At 34.3% G+C, this 16,115-nt stretch overlaps 3 protein-coding genes across 3 annotated transcripts in view; 1 reads left to right on the top strand and 2 right to left on the bottom strand.

Moving 5' to 3' along the window:
* The window catches only part of LOC18051000 (U-box domain-containing protein 4), a 2,215-nt gene extending 448 nt beyond the window's left edge, over positions 1-1,767 (bottom strand). The window contains exons 1-2 of the mRNA XM_006449819.2: positions 288-1,767; positions 4-11 (exon numbers count right to left, since the gene is read on the bottom strand). Coding sequence (XP_006449882.2) covers positions 4-11; positions 288-1,619 — 1,340 coding nt within the window. The 5' untranslated portion in view covers positions 1,620-1,767. The remainder of the gene's footprint in view (positions 1-3; positions 12-287) is intronic.
* Positions 1,768-12,124: 10,357 nt separating this feature from the next.
* On the top strand, positions 12,125-14,169 carry LOC18050999 (cytochrome b561 and DOMON domain-containing protein At5g47530). The gene is made up of 3 exons (XM_006449818.2): positions 12,125-12,852; positions 12,966-13,220; positions 13,378-14,169. Exons 1-3 carry the CDS (start codon positions 12,220-12,222, stop codon positions 13,690-13,692), a joined length of 1,203 nt encoding a protein of 400 aa, XP_006449881.2. The 5' UTR covers positions 12,125-12,219; the 3' UTR covers positions 13,693-14,169.
* Positions 14,016-16,115, bottom strand: part of LOC18050998 (inositol-phosphate phosphatase) — a 3,600-nt gene continuing 1,500 nt past the window's right edge. The window contains 8 exon segments of the mRNA XM_006449817.2: positions 14,016-14,344; positions 14,667-14,723; positions 14,799-14,899; positions 14,985-15,053; positions 15,226-15,269; positions 15,367-15,421; positions 15,744-15,828; positions 15,915-16,028. Of these exon segments, the coding sequence (XP_006449880.2) occupies positions 14,248-14,344; positions 14,667-14,723; positions 14,799-14,899; positions 14,985-15,053; positions 15,226-15,269; positions 15,367-15,421; positions 15,744-15,828; positions 15,915-16,028 (622 nt within the window). The 3' untranslated portion in view covers positions 14,016-14,247.

Genomic DNA, 16,115 nt, shown 5'->3' with positions numbered 1-16,115 from the left:
AGCGTCTCAGCCTGCAAAACAAAGAGCATGAAAATTAAGATGCAGAACAGAATCGCTAAATGAACGACCAATTCAACCAAATTAACAACAGCAAGAAAATCCAGCACACTATCAAGTTACAACAAACAATCAAATTGGAAATCATCAACGCTATTCACTTCATTGTAAATATAGTTGTCAATCTCTATTTAGGGTATCTAAAAAGTGAGAAGAATGCTGCAGATAAAGAATCATAGGCACGCCAAATACACACTAAATATTAAGTTAAAAAAAGTAGATTCTCTCACCTTATGCTTAGCTCTCACACTCCCAGTTTGGGAAAGGGCAACCAGCGGGGGAATCCCTCCTTCTCGAACCAGCAATCCCCTGTTCTTCACACTCTCAGCGCACAACTGCAACAAAGTCAACACGGCAAACTCCTTCCCCTTAACACTCCCATCTTCAATAGCCTCCACAAGAGCAGCAATCCCGTTTTCCTCAACAATAGCTTCTCTCCCCTCGGCAATCCCGGCCAATAAACTCAACACAACCATGGCCTTCTCCGCCATTCCCTCGCCTTGCCCCGCCAACATCCCCACCAGAGGCCTCACCGCACCGGCACTCACTGCCCTCTCTTTATTTTGTTTCAATGAACAAAGCTTGTACAAAGTCGTCAAGGCATCCTTTTTGCCTCTACTTGAACCATATATCAACAGTGACACCAAGGGCGGTATTGCCCCACATGCACCAATTGAGCTCTTGTTCTCTTCTATCAAGGCTAGACTCATCAAAGCACAAGCTGCGTTTTGCTTTGAAGTTTCGGTCCCGGTTTTCAGAACATACACTAAAGACTTTATGGCACCGGCATTTGTGATAAGGGTTTTGTTATTTTCATGCAGTGAAAGGTTTAACAAAGCCGTCACTGAATGTTCCTGAGTCCACGGGTCGCTACATTTAAGAAGAGGGACTAAGGCCGGTACAGCACCCGATTCTCCGATTAACACCCGATTATCGGACCGATTTTTTGCTAAAAGTCTAAGCTTCGCCGCTGCTGATCTTTTAATGGCTACGGATGAAGATTGCAAGCCGTCAATGCAGATCTTGACCGTCGGTTGAAGATCTTCCGGCGAGATGCTTTCGATTATTTCGGTTGAAAAGTTTTCCCTTTGAAGGAAGCCCAAACACGGCTCCGGCTCTGGTTCCAATTCAGCTTGGCAATTATTTTCATTTGGTTGACGGAGAATATTCTCGGGAGATGGTAAGCTGGCAAGACGCTGTAACTCGCCCGAAATATCGCTGCTACAGACCGAGAAATCGCTAAAGGCTTGAGAAACATTCAAGTAATCGTCCTCCGAGATAGTGGATTTCACAGATTTGGCGTCGTTGGTTTTGGAAGCGAGCTCACCGAGCCTCATATCGATGACTGATTCAGTAAGGTTCTCAGACAAGTAGCCCGAGTTATCGGGAACCGAAACGAAGGAACAGCTATTATCAGTTTGGTAGAGGTTTGAGCGTATCGTACGCATCGATCGTCCGATACTTCGATGGATTTTTGTTGAAGAGGCTGAAGGTGGAGTGTACAAGTTTTGTCTCAAAGGGAAACGATTTGAAGTCGACTGAGAATCTTCTAAAGAAACCATTTTCAAAACAACGAAAACAAAACAAATAACCACAAGGCCAGAACCAAAAATAAAAATAAAAAAATTCTTTATTTTGGTGTCGAAGATCTTTTGATTTCAAGTGAGTTCCATGGTGAAATTTTTTACTCAAGAAAAAAAAAAAAGGGAAAGAAAGAGTTTGAAGAAGTGCTGATGAAGCCGAAGCTATGGATTTTAAAAGTTGGATGGCTGTGGCAGTAATAACACCCAGGTCCGTAACTGTTTTGAAATCAAAAATAAATGGATAGTTTGTAATACTTTTACACTAGTGCCTGCCGTATGGTTACGTGGTCCAATTTACGGACTACGGACTACGGTCTACGGTGGTGTGGTTTTGCACTTCGTATTGCCCCTTTGCAAATTACAAATGAACACAACGGCACGGGAGGGGGGGGGACCCTCCTCACAGCAGATGTAAATTATGTCTTTATTCGTGATTTAATCAATAATCAAGGAGTCAGGTGTTATTATCCCATTTGCTGTGTGCTTTTGGAATCCGGGAGAGGCTACAATGACACGAGGCTGAGATGATAATTGTCACAGCGTGCGCGAACACATGGTCAGATCAGGTGATGTCAGGTGAGCCCCACCACAAAGTAACTCGTCCTTTTTATCAAAATCAGACGGTGGAGAAGCGTTGCTGATGTGACTGTGGTCACAGCCACGTGTGGTGTGGGGTATGTTTCACTTACGTTTACCTAAATGTCCCTAGTGGATTGCTGAAAGTAAAGTGAGTGGTTTTTGAGTTTTTAACAGCACACTGAAGAGAAGAGAGAAGAGTGTCGACTATTGAGGGTGTGATGAGCGCGCAAGGATTCCGCGACAAATTTCAGTAACAGTTGGTAAGTTCTGGCATGGATGACACGTGCGGCTAAGCCAGCTTGGATCAACTAAAATGCAAACGTATGGCACACAGACTCTGAGCCCAGCCCACTCCAGTCGAACAATTCAACCGTAAATATTTTAAACAAATTGGGTAAATATAAGTTATAAAAGTGAAAAGTAGCATTAAAATTCAAGACAAGAGACAGGACAAAGACACGTGTACTGACGAATTAAAAAAACAACATGATGGACACGCGTCCAACCGAGAGCGGGAGGGTCCTAGAATCGTATAGCAGTGAGTGATGGGTTAATTTCAGAGAGGGTTCACTCAGTTATCGTAAATTCGTGGTCAAAGAGCACGTTCGCCCAATATGGACTTATCATCTAATATTTATTTAATCGTAAAAACATAAATCTAAGTGTGCAAGTATCTTGTCAACTTAAGAAAGCACAACAATTTTTTCGATAATCTTCTCTAAATGCTTACGCTTTGATTTGCTATAATTTGTCACGTACGAACGATGCAACCACTCACCATATGTACATACATGAATGGACTGTTAATTATGAATTATTTTAAATGCTGATGAGTAAACATATGATCATTAATATTTAATGCTTTTATTACGATTTGGTTCGGAACATGCTGAGTTGTTTAGCACCCCAACTACGCTTTCTAACTATCGATTATAAAGATCGCATTTGTCTTGTCCCTACTTAGTTTTCTAACTTAACTTTTTTTTTTTTTTTAATAATAAAGTAGGTATTTCAGACGACAAGCAGCACCTATATTATATATCTTTTATAATTTTTTTTTCTTTTTTACATGATTGTCTGCGACGGCGGTGCAATACCCTCCTAGTACATGCAAGAACGCGACAATGTACGTATAAATTATTTAGCTTTCAGTTGCTTCATTTATTACTTCTGCATGCCTTTTTTTTTTTCTTTAATTTAATTTATTTGAGTTTCATTCTTTTCGCTGAATTATCCAGTATTGGATTGGAGGATGCCTTACAAGATGAGTAAGGCACAAAATATATTGTTAAAATAACTGTCCGGTGCGTTCTTTTTTTTAAAAAAAAAAGAAAAGAAATTGATTATGTGAACATTAATTGTATCTAATACAAATTAATATTTAAGTAACAATAACATTAATACGTTATCAATTTATTTGACAAACTTTTTAACCATAAACACTTTGCTTAAAGAAGCATCGCGAAGCAACGTGTTTGATTTTTAAAAAAAAAAAAGAAAAGAAAACGTTTCAATAATGTTGTGACTCGCAAAGTAAGCACTTTTTTTCTTTTTGATATCCTATAAAGTGGGAAATAAAGTAATTAGGATTAGCCTTTCATTTGATAACATTAACACTTACTTTGAAAGTGAGTTTATGAGATTTGATGATGATTTTGCAGGCTTAATTAATGATATCGCTTTTTGCAGATTAGGCACGATGATATGATATTTGCGGTCGGTATCCGGAGTTGTAAATATGGAAGTTTTCACTTTCTCTTTAATTGCTTCTCTTCATATAAAGTGAGTATTCAATCAATCAAGTTTATATTATTAAAAGGGCAACGCATAAATTTGCTCATTTTTTCACCCACCATTACCGACGTAAAATGTCAGTGGAATGCACATTTAGAAGTTCATTTAATTTGCGTCCACTTCCGAAATACGAAATTTAAGCATCACATTTACAGTAAAATCAGGCTGTGTATATCTATCTATATATATATTATAGTAAAATGTCGTGGCGTTAAGATCACAAAATAACTATAGTGTTACCTAAATTTGTAGTTTTCAATGCGCGCACACCCATTGTTGAATTGTAACATTCTCCTTATTTAGGCCTTCTTTTTTTTTTTTTCCTTTTTAGGCTATTTAGATAAGGATGGATAAGCCACAAAACATGAATGCACTATGATTCTTTAAAGATGTAACGTTGGCAATGGAAGAAAACTAATATGTTTTTTGATTAATTGATGTCTCTCTCAGCATTTCGTGATCAATTCCAATAAATATTTAGCATCAATTGAATGCGAAATAATATTATGAAATGTAACCCACGCAAATGTCAACCAAGCTGATTAAATCCACTTTATGTATTTAAAACATTGACAACTACGTACCCTATTGTTGGACTGCATAGTTGATTTAATTTCACGTCACTTCAATTTCTTGATAAGTCTAAATGTAGGTACAATTTAATAAACAAGTTCATACTAGAGTTTCCGAACTATCTTTGTCTAAGATTTTAAATTCATAACCTTACAATTATTTGCATAATTAATATTCCCTTGGGAAATCTTGAGCTTAACTTCATGATAGGAATTGTAAATTATATAAGGGTGGTAATCTGAGTTAGGATTGGTTTGCATAACTAATATTCTTTTTTTTTTTTTAACTTGCAGATCTCGATAATAAAATTCATTCTAACAAAAATGAATAGGGAGGGGAATGATATTAATCATATGCCAGGAATTATAGGGAGGGGAAAAAAAAGGAACAAAAACGAAGAATCTTTGCCCATAATTAAGCAAATATATATATATATATATATATATATATACAGAGTGCCAATATATGTAGGTGACTAAACAAAATGGCTCTAAATCATAAAAATTTGCATGCAGTGGGAGCAGTAGTGAATGTGAATAAGTAGTGATGGATATAAATACTTTAAAAAAAGACGAGATATTAAATTAGAGAAAGAATTATTATACTGAAAATAATGGGGCATGATGACAGGAAAAGGGGAATAAAAATTTGAAGAAAAGGAGATAGCTTTAGGGTGAGTAAGGGCTACAGCTAAGATTTCATACAACGTTACGCAAGATTCTTTGTGCACTGCAAGACTCTTTCTTCTCTGGTTGGCAATAAGAGTATCTTTGCGTCCAAGACAAGGCAAAGGCAAAGCATATATAAAAAGATAGGAATTAATTTGGTTGATTTATATTGACAACAATAACTAAATCTAACGGAATATACATATATATATATATATGTATGTATCAATAAGAGTATCCAAGTCTTTTTGAACACTAGAGTCTTACTTCAGATACGTATCAACTATATTAAAGTATAGGGAGCTGGCTAAGTTGCAGTAATATATATTCACATTTACCCATAAAATATCTTCGCCCTTTATGGACCGCTCACACTACAGGGTTAGGATGTTTTCGTCATGGATCCTCAAGGCCTTGATTGCATTTTCAGGATTTGGTCCAGTGATTTATTGGGCCATAAATATATAACCATCACATCAAGGGTTTAGGTCTTTAGGAGTAGGGCTGTTGGCACCCCTTTCCGAAGCCTCTTAACACCTCTTTGAGTATTTTGTAATTGCAGTCTTTGTTGATATTCCATCAGAGGACGTAAGGACGTCCAATTAACCCAACATGTAAAACACAAACTCTTTTCTTCATCAATTATTTTTCTGTGTATGTATTTTCTTTTGTTATCCAAGATTACCACTGAAACTTACTAAAACTCAAAGTATTAAGCAAATAAAATAAATAAATCCAAAAAATCTCAAATTTCGTAAAAACAGTATTAAAAAAAAAAAGTTCCTTAGAAAAATTAAATTAAAAAAGTGTATAACTTCAACAAGAGATGATGAGGAAAGTATATGAAATTATGAATCCATAAATAGATGCAGGAACATTTTTTTTCTTTTTTTATTTTCTTCTTATTTTCGGGTGAGCAACAAAACATCAGAGATGATTCCTTCATTGTTGGGACTTGGGAGTTGAAAATTAGAAACAAATGAACTCATTGAAAATTGGGAGTTGAAAAGAAAAAAAAGGAGGAAAAAAAATCATAGGAGAGAGATTGGGGGGGGGGGGGAGAATGTCTTACTTGTATAGTAAGAGGTAGAAAAAACTTAGATATGGGGTTTCATGAGAAATAGATTTAATTAAGGTTATTTTTGTCATTAATTTTGGTATTAATAGAAATTTATAATCTTTTTAAAAAATATTTTAATAGGATGGGTGCCAATTAGAGCTGGCAAAACGGGTCATCGGATCGTGTTCGTGTCGTGTTAATTTCGTGTTGTGTCAAATTTAGGCCGACCCAAACCCGACCCATTTAATAATCGTGTCAAAATATTGAGACCCAAACCCGACACGGAAAAATAATCGGGTTACCCAATAACCCGCTTAATATCTATATATTAAACAAAAGTTACATCAAATATTTATACTTTGTCATACATATGTATGCACATACATACATACATCTATACATACATACATAATTTATCAATATTATAAAATATACATATCTACTAAAATATTACACACACTATTAAGGTTTTAATTATATATATGTAAATAATATTATATATCAATATTATAAAATATACATGTCTACCAATATTTTATACATTTACACTATTAAAGCTCTAAATGTCTTTAAAATTTTATAAATAAAATATTGTGTCTATATTCATCCTTTTAAAAAATAAAAAAAATCATCCTAATATTTGAGTTTTGATGACAAGAATCTGTAAATTATTTTAAAATAGAAAATATAATCGGGTCATTGATCGGGTAAATGGGTCAAGAATTTTAACCCTAACGCGACACGGAAAAAAATCGTGTTGACCCGGACCCGACCCATTTAATAATCGTGTTAAATTCGACGACCCATACCCATTTATTGGTGTCATGTTCGTGTCGGGTAATCGGATCGTGTCAAATTTTGCCAGCTCTAGTGCCAATAGTATAGTCCAACCCGGAGTTTGGTTATTAGTTTGATTGGGTCAGTTTGGAGGTGTAGCAAATACCTCACCTAATACGTAGGAGTGGTGCTATTGACACCCCTCAAAACTCCTTATGAAAATTCTTTTTCTAAAATAAAGCTTATTATAGTACTCTACACAATCACTTTTTATATTTTAGTTCTAAGGTTTAATGACTAATTAAAGGTTATTGATAGTAGAAGTTAATAATTAAGATTACAGAACATAGCATTAGAAAAGTGCGTGTGTTATTATTTTTCCTAAGCTGAGAAAATTAATGTGAGTTTTAGAGTGTAAGCATGATATAAAGGTCTCGTTTGTGGTTAAGGTGTTGTAACTTTTAAGTTACAATTGCTATGGAAAAAAAAAACTGTAACTATCAAAAACAAAAGTTAATAATTGTAGTAAATATAAATTTTAAATAATAATTTTGACAAAATTATTAAAGATATAATAAAATTTTCATTATACAAGTGAAAAATCATATCAACATAACTTTCAAGTTACAGCAGATAGTGTTTATCAAACACTTTAGTATTGTAACTTTTAAGATAGAATTACCTAATGTCAATCCCAAACGCACTCTAAGTTAGCAAGTGAAGAAGTTGCAAGGGAAGCTTAAAAATAGTACAAATTAAATGAAAGATGGTGACAATATAACTTGTTAACATGTTTGTGTTGTCAAGTTACTTCTAGTAACCTTAGAATCTAGGAACTTGAGAGGTTTATCTTAGATGATTTGTCATATGAACCTTGAAACTTATGAAATTTTAGAGGTTCATCCTAGACAATTTATCCTGAAAACTTTGAAACTGAGGAAATTTGAAGGCTAAAACCTCGAAACTTAGGATGAAACCTCCTAAGTTCTTAGCCTCCGAGGTTCCTAGGATAAACCATCTAGATAAAACCTCCGAGTTTCGAGATCCCTAACCTCTTAGGTTCTTAGGTTATAAGGTTACTAAGATAAGCCATCTAGCATCGTCCTCCTATATTATGAGGTTCCAAGGTTTATATCCTCTACGGTTCCAAGGTTCTTAGGTGATTTTTATCAACCTCTTCATGGGCTTTTATAAGGGCTATATTTACATGGGCTTTATTTGAGCTCATTTAATTTTTGGTCCAACAAAACCATCAACTTTTCTTGTTTTGTTACTGATTTGGTTTCATTAATTATTAAGGTTGGCAGAATTTCCCAAATCTCAATCGGGGTTCTGAATCTTGATTCATTTAGGACGGAATTCGAGATAAAATTTTGTCCCGATTACTATTTAGTTCAAGATTTTGGATATTTGAATATCTTGATCAGGATCCTAAATGTCCAGAAATTTGAATTTTGAGAAATATATGATAAGTCGATTTAATGAATTATATAAATCTGATATGTCGGCCATATATGTATGACCAATCGTTAGTAAATAATATATGTGATATGTCGATCATATTCATGTGACATGTCAGTTATAGTAATATGACATATTGTTTGGACAAAATTTCCAGCGTATGACAGAAAACTCATGTCACCTGAGACAATTAAGGATCCTGATCGGGACAGAATCGAGACACATTTTTATGTCAATTTAATGTTCAAGACAAGTTCAAGATCGACAAATCTCGACCCGACTCGTCATGTCCCATTGCCAACCCTATTAATGATTATCAAATGATTAATTATTATATATTAATAATCGTGTATTTATTACATAAATATTAATTTGTACGAAGTTATTATTTAATGACGAGATAGCAAACAAATACAAATACTGCATGCTGGTGGAGCTGGTATATATTATATGGCAAGTGCTAAGTTACATTCAATGTAACTTACACAATTTATCTCAACCACACAAAATTATGGGATCCATAATTTATGTGGTTGAGATGAGTTGTGTATGTTACATTAAATGTAACTTAGAGATTCCCATATTATATTGCTTAAGCAGCCAAATTTCCTATAAGAACCTGTTACATGCTAGCCGTTCGATTGTTGTTGAACTCGTGATAGTGACCCACGTTGCATGTGGGACCACCCACGAGGTCGGTTACGATATTCGGCTTCGGTTTGAGCAAAGGAAAATTGCTGAGCTCCCCTACCTGTCCAACCATATACCTAACCCCAACAAATAATTTTCCTTCACTTTATAATTTATTGGCCCTCTCTGATTTCTAAAAGCCCCCAAACGAAACGGGACGTTTTAATAGCTCAACCAACCCAATTTGTTACCATTTATGCTAGGGGTGTTTTAAGATCCAATTCAATCCAATTAAATCAATTGATACAATCAAAATCAATCCAATTTTTATTGAATTGAGCTTTTGATTGGATTGAATTGGACTTCAAAGTTGAAATCCAATATTATTTAATTGGTCTATAAATCCATGTATCCAAAATCAATATAAAACAATCCAACATATTAATTTTATTTTCTTTATTTACTTTTTAAAATTTAATTTTCCTAAAAAAAGTAAAACGTAATTTTTTATTGGACAAGACTATTTGAACCCTTAAAGCTACTTTATAAACTCTTATTTTTAAGTAAAATATTTTTTTTCTTAAATACACTACTGTAAAATTACTTAAAATGATAAGACAACTGGGGACGACAATAGGGAGGGGAGGGGACTGACATCCCCGCACCTATCCCCAATGTTCTTCATATATCCCCGTCCCCTCCCCAATCCCCATTCCCATCAGAATTGTTTGAGAGGATCCCCGTCCCCTCCCCGAATAATAAGAGGGGATTTCTGAGGGGTCCCCGATCCCCGAATAACTGATATATTTTTTTTTATTTCTGTACTTGATTTAATTATATTAAAATAAAAATTTAAACAAAGGTAAGGTTTGACAATATATCTTAGATTAACATTAATTCATTATAAAAATTACACTACAAAATACAATTAATTAGAATAATTATCTTCCTCAACTTTCATAATTATATAATAAAAAGAAATTACTCTTATATCAATAATAAAATAAATGAAATGGGTATAGATACTCAAATTAAATTTTTTAATAAAAACATTTACTCTTGTATCTCATACTCATTCTTCATCGGGGAGTGTTGGAAATTGAGAGATAACATCAGGTTTCAAATCTAAAACAATAAAAATAATATAAGCAATATGACTTATAATCTAAAATAATTTTGGGTCAAGGCATTTGAAATAAAATATGGTTAAATAGTAATTTAGGACTATAACTAGTTAACCAGGCTTGAAATTTTGATAGTAGATGCGTATAAATATTTTGATATTTGTTATTTATACTAATATTTAACATTTTATCGTTTAAATTTTATTATTCATTTATTTATAATTCTAAAAAATAAAATCAAAATAAAAAATTAATATGAAGAAATGGAGAAATGGGTAGGGGATGGGGATTCCACCTCATCCCCGTCCCTTCCCCGAATAAAAATCTGGGTAAAAAATCGTCCCCGTCCCTTCCCCGAATAAGAAATTAAGTATAAAATTATCCATATACCCTCCCCGAATAGGAAAAATCCCCAAAAATCTTCATTCCCGTGGGGATTTTTGTCATCTCTAAAGACAACTTAAAAAAATACAATAAAGACTAGCTTTACACCCACCTTTTTAGTTTTTACAAACCCTCAAAATTATCTTATTGCTAAAAATGTCATGAATGATTACGAATTTTCATTTGTTGCAAACTTTAAACTTGCTTTTCTGTTGAAAATTAGTGGCGTAAATCACCAATAATTTCAAATTGTGTTTAGTTGCTCGTTGTTGTAAGTATGAAAGTTGGAGGGAAAAAAATCTTTTCGTACCATGAATTTGCAGTCAAAGAAATTTATGTGTTTTTTTATTTTTTATGAACCATTGAAAAATTTACCGTCACTTGACTAATGATGGGTTTTCACTCTTCAAGTATACATATAATGGTATATTTGACATATAGGTAGGTGGGTTTATTGAGTAAAATATATATTTTTAAACTTTTTTGATGAATTTGTTGGGCAAAAGGATATTATGATGGGTTTAAATAGCCTTGCCCTTTTGTATAATTATAAAATATAATAATAATACAAAGTACTTAATGTAAGCCGCAATTAATATTTGCTTTCAATATTCATAATTTTATTTTTAAAACCATATGATAATAAAGTACATGAATCATGAAATATTAAAGGAGTTGATATTTATTTATCTATTTTTCAATTTCCAATAATTAGAATTCTAGAGAGTAATTGGTGATTTTTGTTTGTTAATTTTTTATTTTAATAAGATTGATTAGATTGGATTGAATTAGTTTTAATTTTTTATTGGTTCGGATTTTATCAAATTTCAATAAATGATTGGATCGGAAATATAAAATCTAATATATGATGGATTGAATTTAGACTTTATGAATGTCATCATCTTTTATATGTATGCTACTATTACTATAAAATAAAAGTGGAAATTAAAGGATATTAAAAGCATTGTTAGTTGTTACGTAAAAAAATGATACTCCCTCCCTCTCAAAATAACCCATTAAAAATTAGGTATTCTTAAAAGTTCAAAATATTTAGGAAATGCAGTTCAAGAGTTAGAAATGAATAGATGAAGTTGGCACAGGCTGGTGTGAAAAAAAAAAAAAACCCCAAAAAAAAAAGGTAGTTGAAACAAAAACTTATAAACAAGTTTGGTTCCTTATGTAACCAATTACATACAAAAATAGGACAACAATAATCAATTATGTACAAAAATAGGAAAAAACTCCCGAATGAATGGAACCTCCCCCCAACAGAGAAGGCAGAAGCCAGCAACAGCCTAAGCCACCAACTTTTATATTAACCAGCTCATCAATCCCGACATTTTCTCTCATTAGTAGCATTAAATTTCGTTGCCATACGCTGTATAACATTTCTAATGATATTAATAGCCAAAAATATATATTATTAGGAATAATATTTCATTCCTTTAATTTGCACATTTCTGATTCTGAGATAGAGTCCCTTTAATTTGTTGTCATTTTGAAGGGACTTCATCACCATTTTATTATATATGGCTGGGAGAATTTTCAGCATTGTGTTGGGGCGTTGGTCTCTTTTGATGTGCATGATTTTATCATCATCATCATCATATGCACAAACTTGTAGCAAGTATAGCTTTTCGAGCAACCGGGTGTTCAAATCATGCAATGATCTTCCTGTTTTGAACGCTTATATTCATTATAATTATGATTCATCATCAGGAAAGCTTGAGATTGGCTATAGGCAAACAAGAGTTTCATCTTCTCAATGGGTGTCATGGGCTGTTAATCCCACAGAACAAGGTATGGTTGGTTCCCAGGCACTTGTCGCATACCGACAACCTGATGGAAAAATTAGAGCTTATACATCACCAATCACTCAATATCAAACGACTTTGGCAGAGGGAAATCTTGCTTTCGATGTCTCGGATTTAACAGCCACTTATGCAAATAACGAGATGATCATTTTTGCTACCTTGGGACTTCAGAATGGAACTACTACTTTGCACCAAGTTTGGCAACAAGGTCCACTCTCAGGAAATGTGCCAGCAATTCATAGTACAACTGGACCTAATGTTCAATCCATGGGGACACTGAATCTTGTTTCTGGCCAAACTGCTACTTCTTCTGGAGGAGCTGCAAACTCTAAACTCAGGAAGAGAAATGTGAGTCATTTTTTCAAATTTTATTTATTGTATTCGGAGGTTTCATTTGAACATATTATATCTTGTATTGCTTTGTTATCTTGAAGTTATCTTTTAATAAATTAAATGTCCAGATTCATGGAGTGCTAAATGCTGTTAGCTGGGGTCTCTTGATGCCCATCGGAGTCATAATAGCAAGGTACTTGAAGGTATTCAAATCTGCAGGACCTGCATGGTTTTACCTCCATGTGTCTTGCCAATTATCAGCCTACATTGTCGGTGTTGCCGGATGGGCTACAGGTATCAAACTCGGCAGTGAATCCGTTGGCGTTGTACTAAAAACACACAGAACACTAGGCATCGTTATTTTCTGCCTTGGAACACTTCAGGTACCCTCAAATTGTCCCTTGAGTTCACATGTAAAAAAGTGCAGCAGCATCAGCTGTTATAAATAAACATACCCACTTAATTTAATTGATAAGCAAGCTATTATCAATTAATTTGTGTTTTAATTGTACTAAGAAATGAATGATTTTGCTTGTTCAGGCGTTTGCTTTGCTTCTGAGGCCAAAACCAGATCACAAATACAGAATCTACTGGAACTTCTACCACCATTCAGTTGGGTATGCAACTATCATTCTCAGCATAATCAACATATACAGAGGATTCAACATCTTGAAACCCGATAATAAATGGAAGCAAGCATACACTGGTTGTATCATTGTTCTGGTTTGCGTTGCGGTGGTTTTGGAAATATTTACATGGGCTTTGGTCATCAAGAGGAAAAAGTCGGGGAGTGGTGAAAAGATATCACAATCCGTTAATGGATCAAATGGGAACAATAGTAGGCAAGGGGTGTAGATAAATTTGTACCATTACATATGTAGCTGCAGTTGCAGCCTAAGCCTGTGGTGGTCATTTGCTTTTTGTTGTTACAGATTTGACATTGTTGTGCTGCAGTTGAGGATTGGAAGTTACTCTTTCAAGGGATGGTTGTAAAAATTGTTGTGTCCGGATGTAATATGGTAGTTGCTCTTTGAGATTTTGCACATCTGTTTTATTGCATTTTTTTTCCCAAGTTGTTTTGTATACTCGTTTCATCTCATACGGAGAGCATGCATCTTGGTTCCTTAAAGTTCCTGCAAATTCAGCATTCATGCAATAATATCTTAGCAAAGAAATTGTAATCCCAACTTTATGCGTTGTCATTTCAATGAAACGTATGATTTGGAAGGCTTAACGCCAATTTGAAAATTCATTAAATTACTAATACAAATGGCTCTTTGTTTAAAACCTCACAGTGGGATCAAATCAAGAGTACATATCTTATTGCTGCTCAGAGAAAGTAGAATTATCTCGACCATAATAGATTAATAAGTAACTTCAAGATTATATCTGGAAGTTATAGATGCTTGCTCATTCTGATTGTCGCAAAGCCTCAATAAAAGCATCCTTGACGTGGGGGTTCGAAGCTGCAACTCTCTGAGCTGTGATATCAAAATCCTTACCAGATCTGATACAAAACAACTTGATCAATTAATAAACTTAAATATAAGCTCTGAAACATATTTAAAATATCTCGTTTGTTCTTAACTAGTCTTTTTTTCTTGAAAAGAAAAAGAAAAAGAAATAGTAAGTGCTCTAAGAAATCATGTAGTTTTGTAACATTAATGGCATTGCCCAATTCCAAGTCACAGATGGGAAAGAAAAATTACTGAAAAGTAATAGATGTTAAAGTAATACATTAACTTAAAAGAGAGGGTAATCACAATTTCAGACTGTTATTCCCACCAAAGGTCTTTCTGAACTTTTGAGACAAAGATGTTTACACTTACGGATCATAAACAAGTCCTCCAGCTTCTTCAACAATCACAACACCAGCTGCCACATCCCTGCGTACAAGACAGGACATAACTCTCATTTACTTCACATAACTAAGAAAAGAAGATAAAAAAGTACGTGCATACCATGGACCTCCAAATCCGAGTTCATAAAACAGATCAAGCCTTCCGCATGCAATTCCACAAAGATTCAATGCACAGGAGCCACTCATCCGAAGGGATCTCACCTGGTAAAAAGATCAACTGAGATAACATTTATGGAAACAGAATTAGCGAATCTGTAAAAAATACAATGATGATCCTTGATTTTACCTTGAATAGCAAGCTATTGATTCTATTTGTAGAAGCATCCAGAGTTGGCTTATCACGTTTTGTTCCAGCCTGCTCTCAATAACATAAAATTTCCAGTTAATTACATGCTACTTGCGTAATTGTCAGTTTACTTCTATAGTTTAAACAGAAATATCATCCTCAAATTGGTGGCTATCCTCATCACGACAAATAATTAATTAATAAGAGACAAGACACTAGACATGTGTCAAACATTGCATACCTCTGTTGCGAGGAGAGACTTTACTAGTTCAGTTTGAGATGATACTGCAAATTTTCAAAACATTAGCATGCATTCTTTCTTGGAGGAATTGATAAATGATAAAGAAAAGAAAAATATAACATTGAGTATGGTGCAAATCACCTTTTATAGGTTTTCCATTAAAAAATGCACCTTGTCCATGGACTCCAGTAAAAAGCTACATGTAACGAATTCAAAGTTTACATTTCCATTGGCTGGTAAAACTCATGAACACAATATAAATTCTGGTCACTGGAGCAAGTTAATAATTTAGAATGTCTATTTTTCATTTGAAAGTTACCGACAGCATAAAGCTGAGAGGAAGCAAAGCACATGATTTGTTCATAGCAGGTGGCCCTAAAACAAACACTAAGGTACCAGAAACCACCCATGCCAGTTAGCAGTTATAACTCATGCGTTACCATCTACAATCCTGAGCCCTCAATTAAATGGTGTTTAACCATTCATTTTAGACCTTTCAGGGAGCATAGAATTCTCACCTCATCCATTATTGGATTGTAGACAACCCCGACAATAGGAATCTTTCCAATTGTAAGACCGATAGAGATACACACAAAGGGAAACCTAGAAATATGTAATAATGTGAAAAATGAAATTAATCAATAATTAGAGAGCAAGTCAATAACCAACCAGTTAAAGGCAATATTTACCCATGCACAAAGTTAGTTGTTCCATCAAGAGGATCGACAATCCATGTGGGTTCATCGGTCAACTCTGTGGCACCACAAGCAGCGGTAGTTTCTTCTCCAATGAACTAAGATGTGATCAATTAAAACAAGTTCAGAAAGAGGGGGGGGGGGGGGGGGGGGGGGGGGGGAGGGGAAACTCTTTTTAAGGGGAAAAAAAAAAAA

Source organism: Citrus clementina, unplaced genomic scaffold (genome assembly GCF_000493195.1).
Source record: "Citrus clementina cultivar Clemenules unplaced genomic scaffold, Citrus_clementina_v1.0 scaffold_2, whole genome shotgun sequence".
In the NCBI taxonomy this organism is placed as follows: domain Eukaryota; kingdom Viridiplantae; phylum Streptophyta; class Magnoliopsida; order Sapindales; family Rutaceae; genus Citrus; species Citrus x clementina.
The sequence above is the reverse complement of the archived record's forward strand: the minus strand, read 5'-3'. Positions and strand labels throughout refer to the sequence as shown.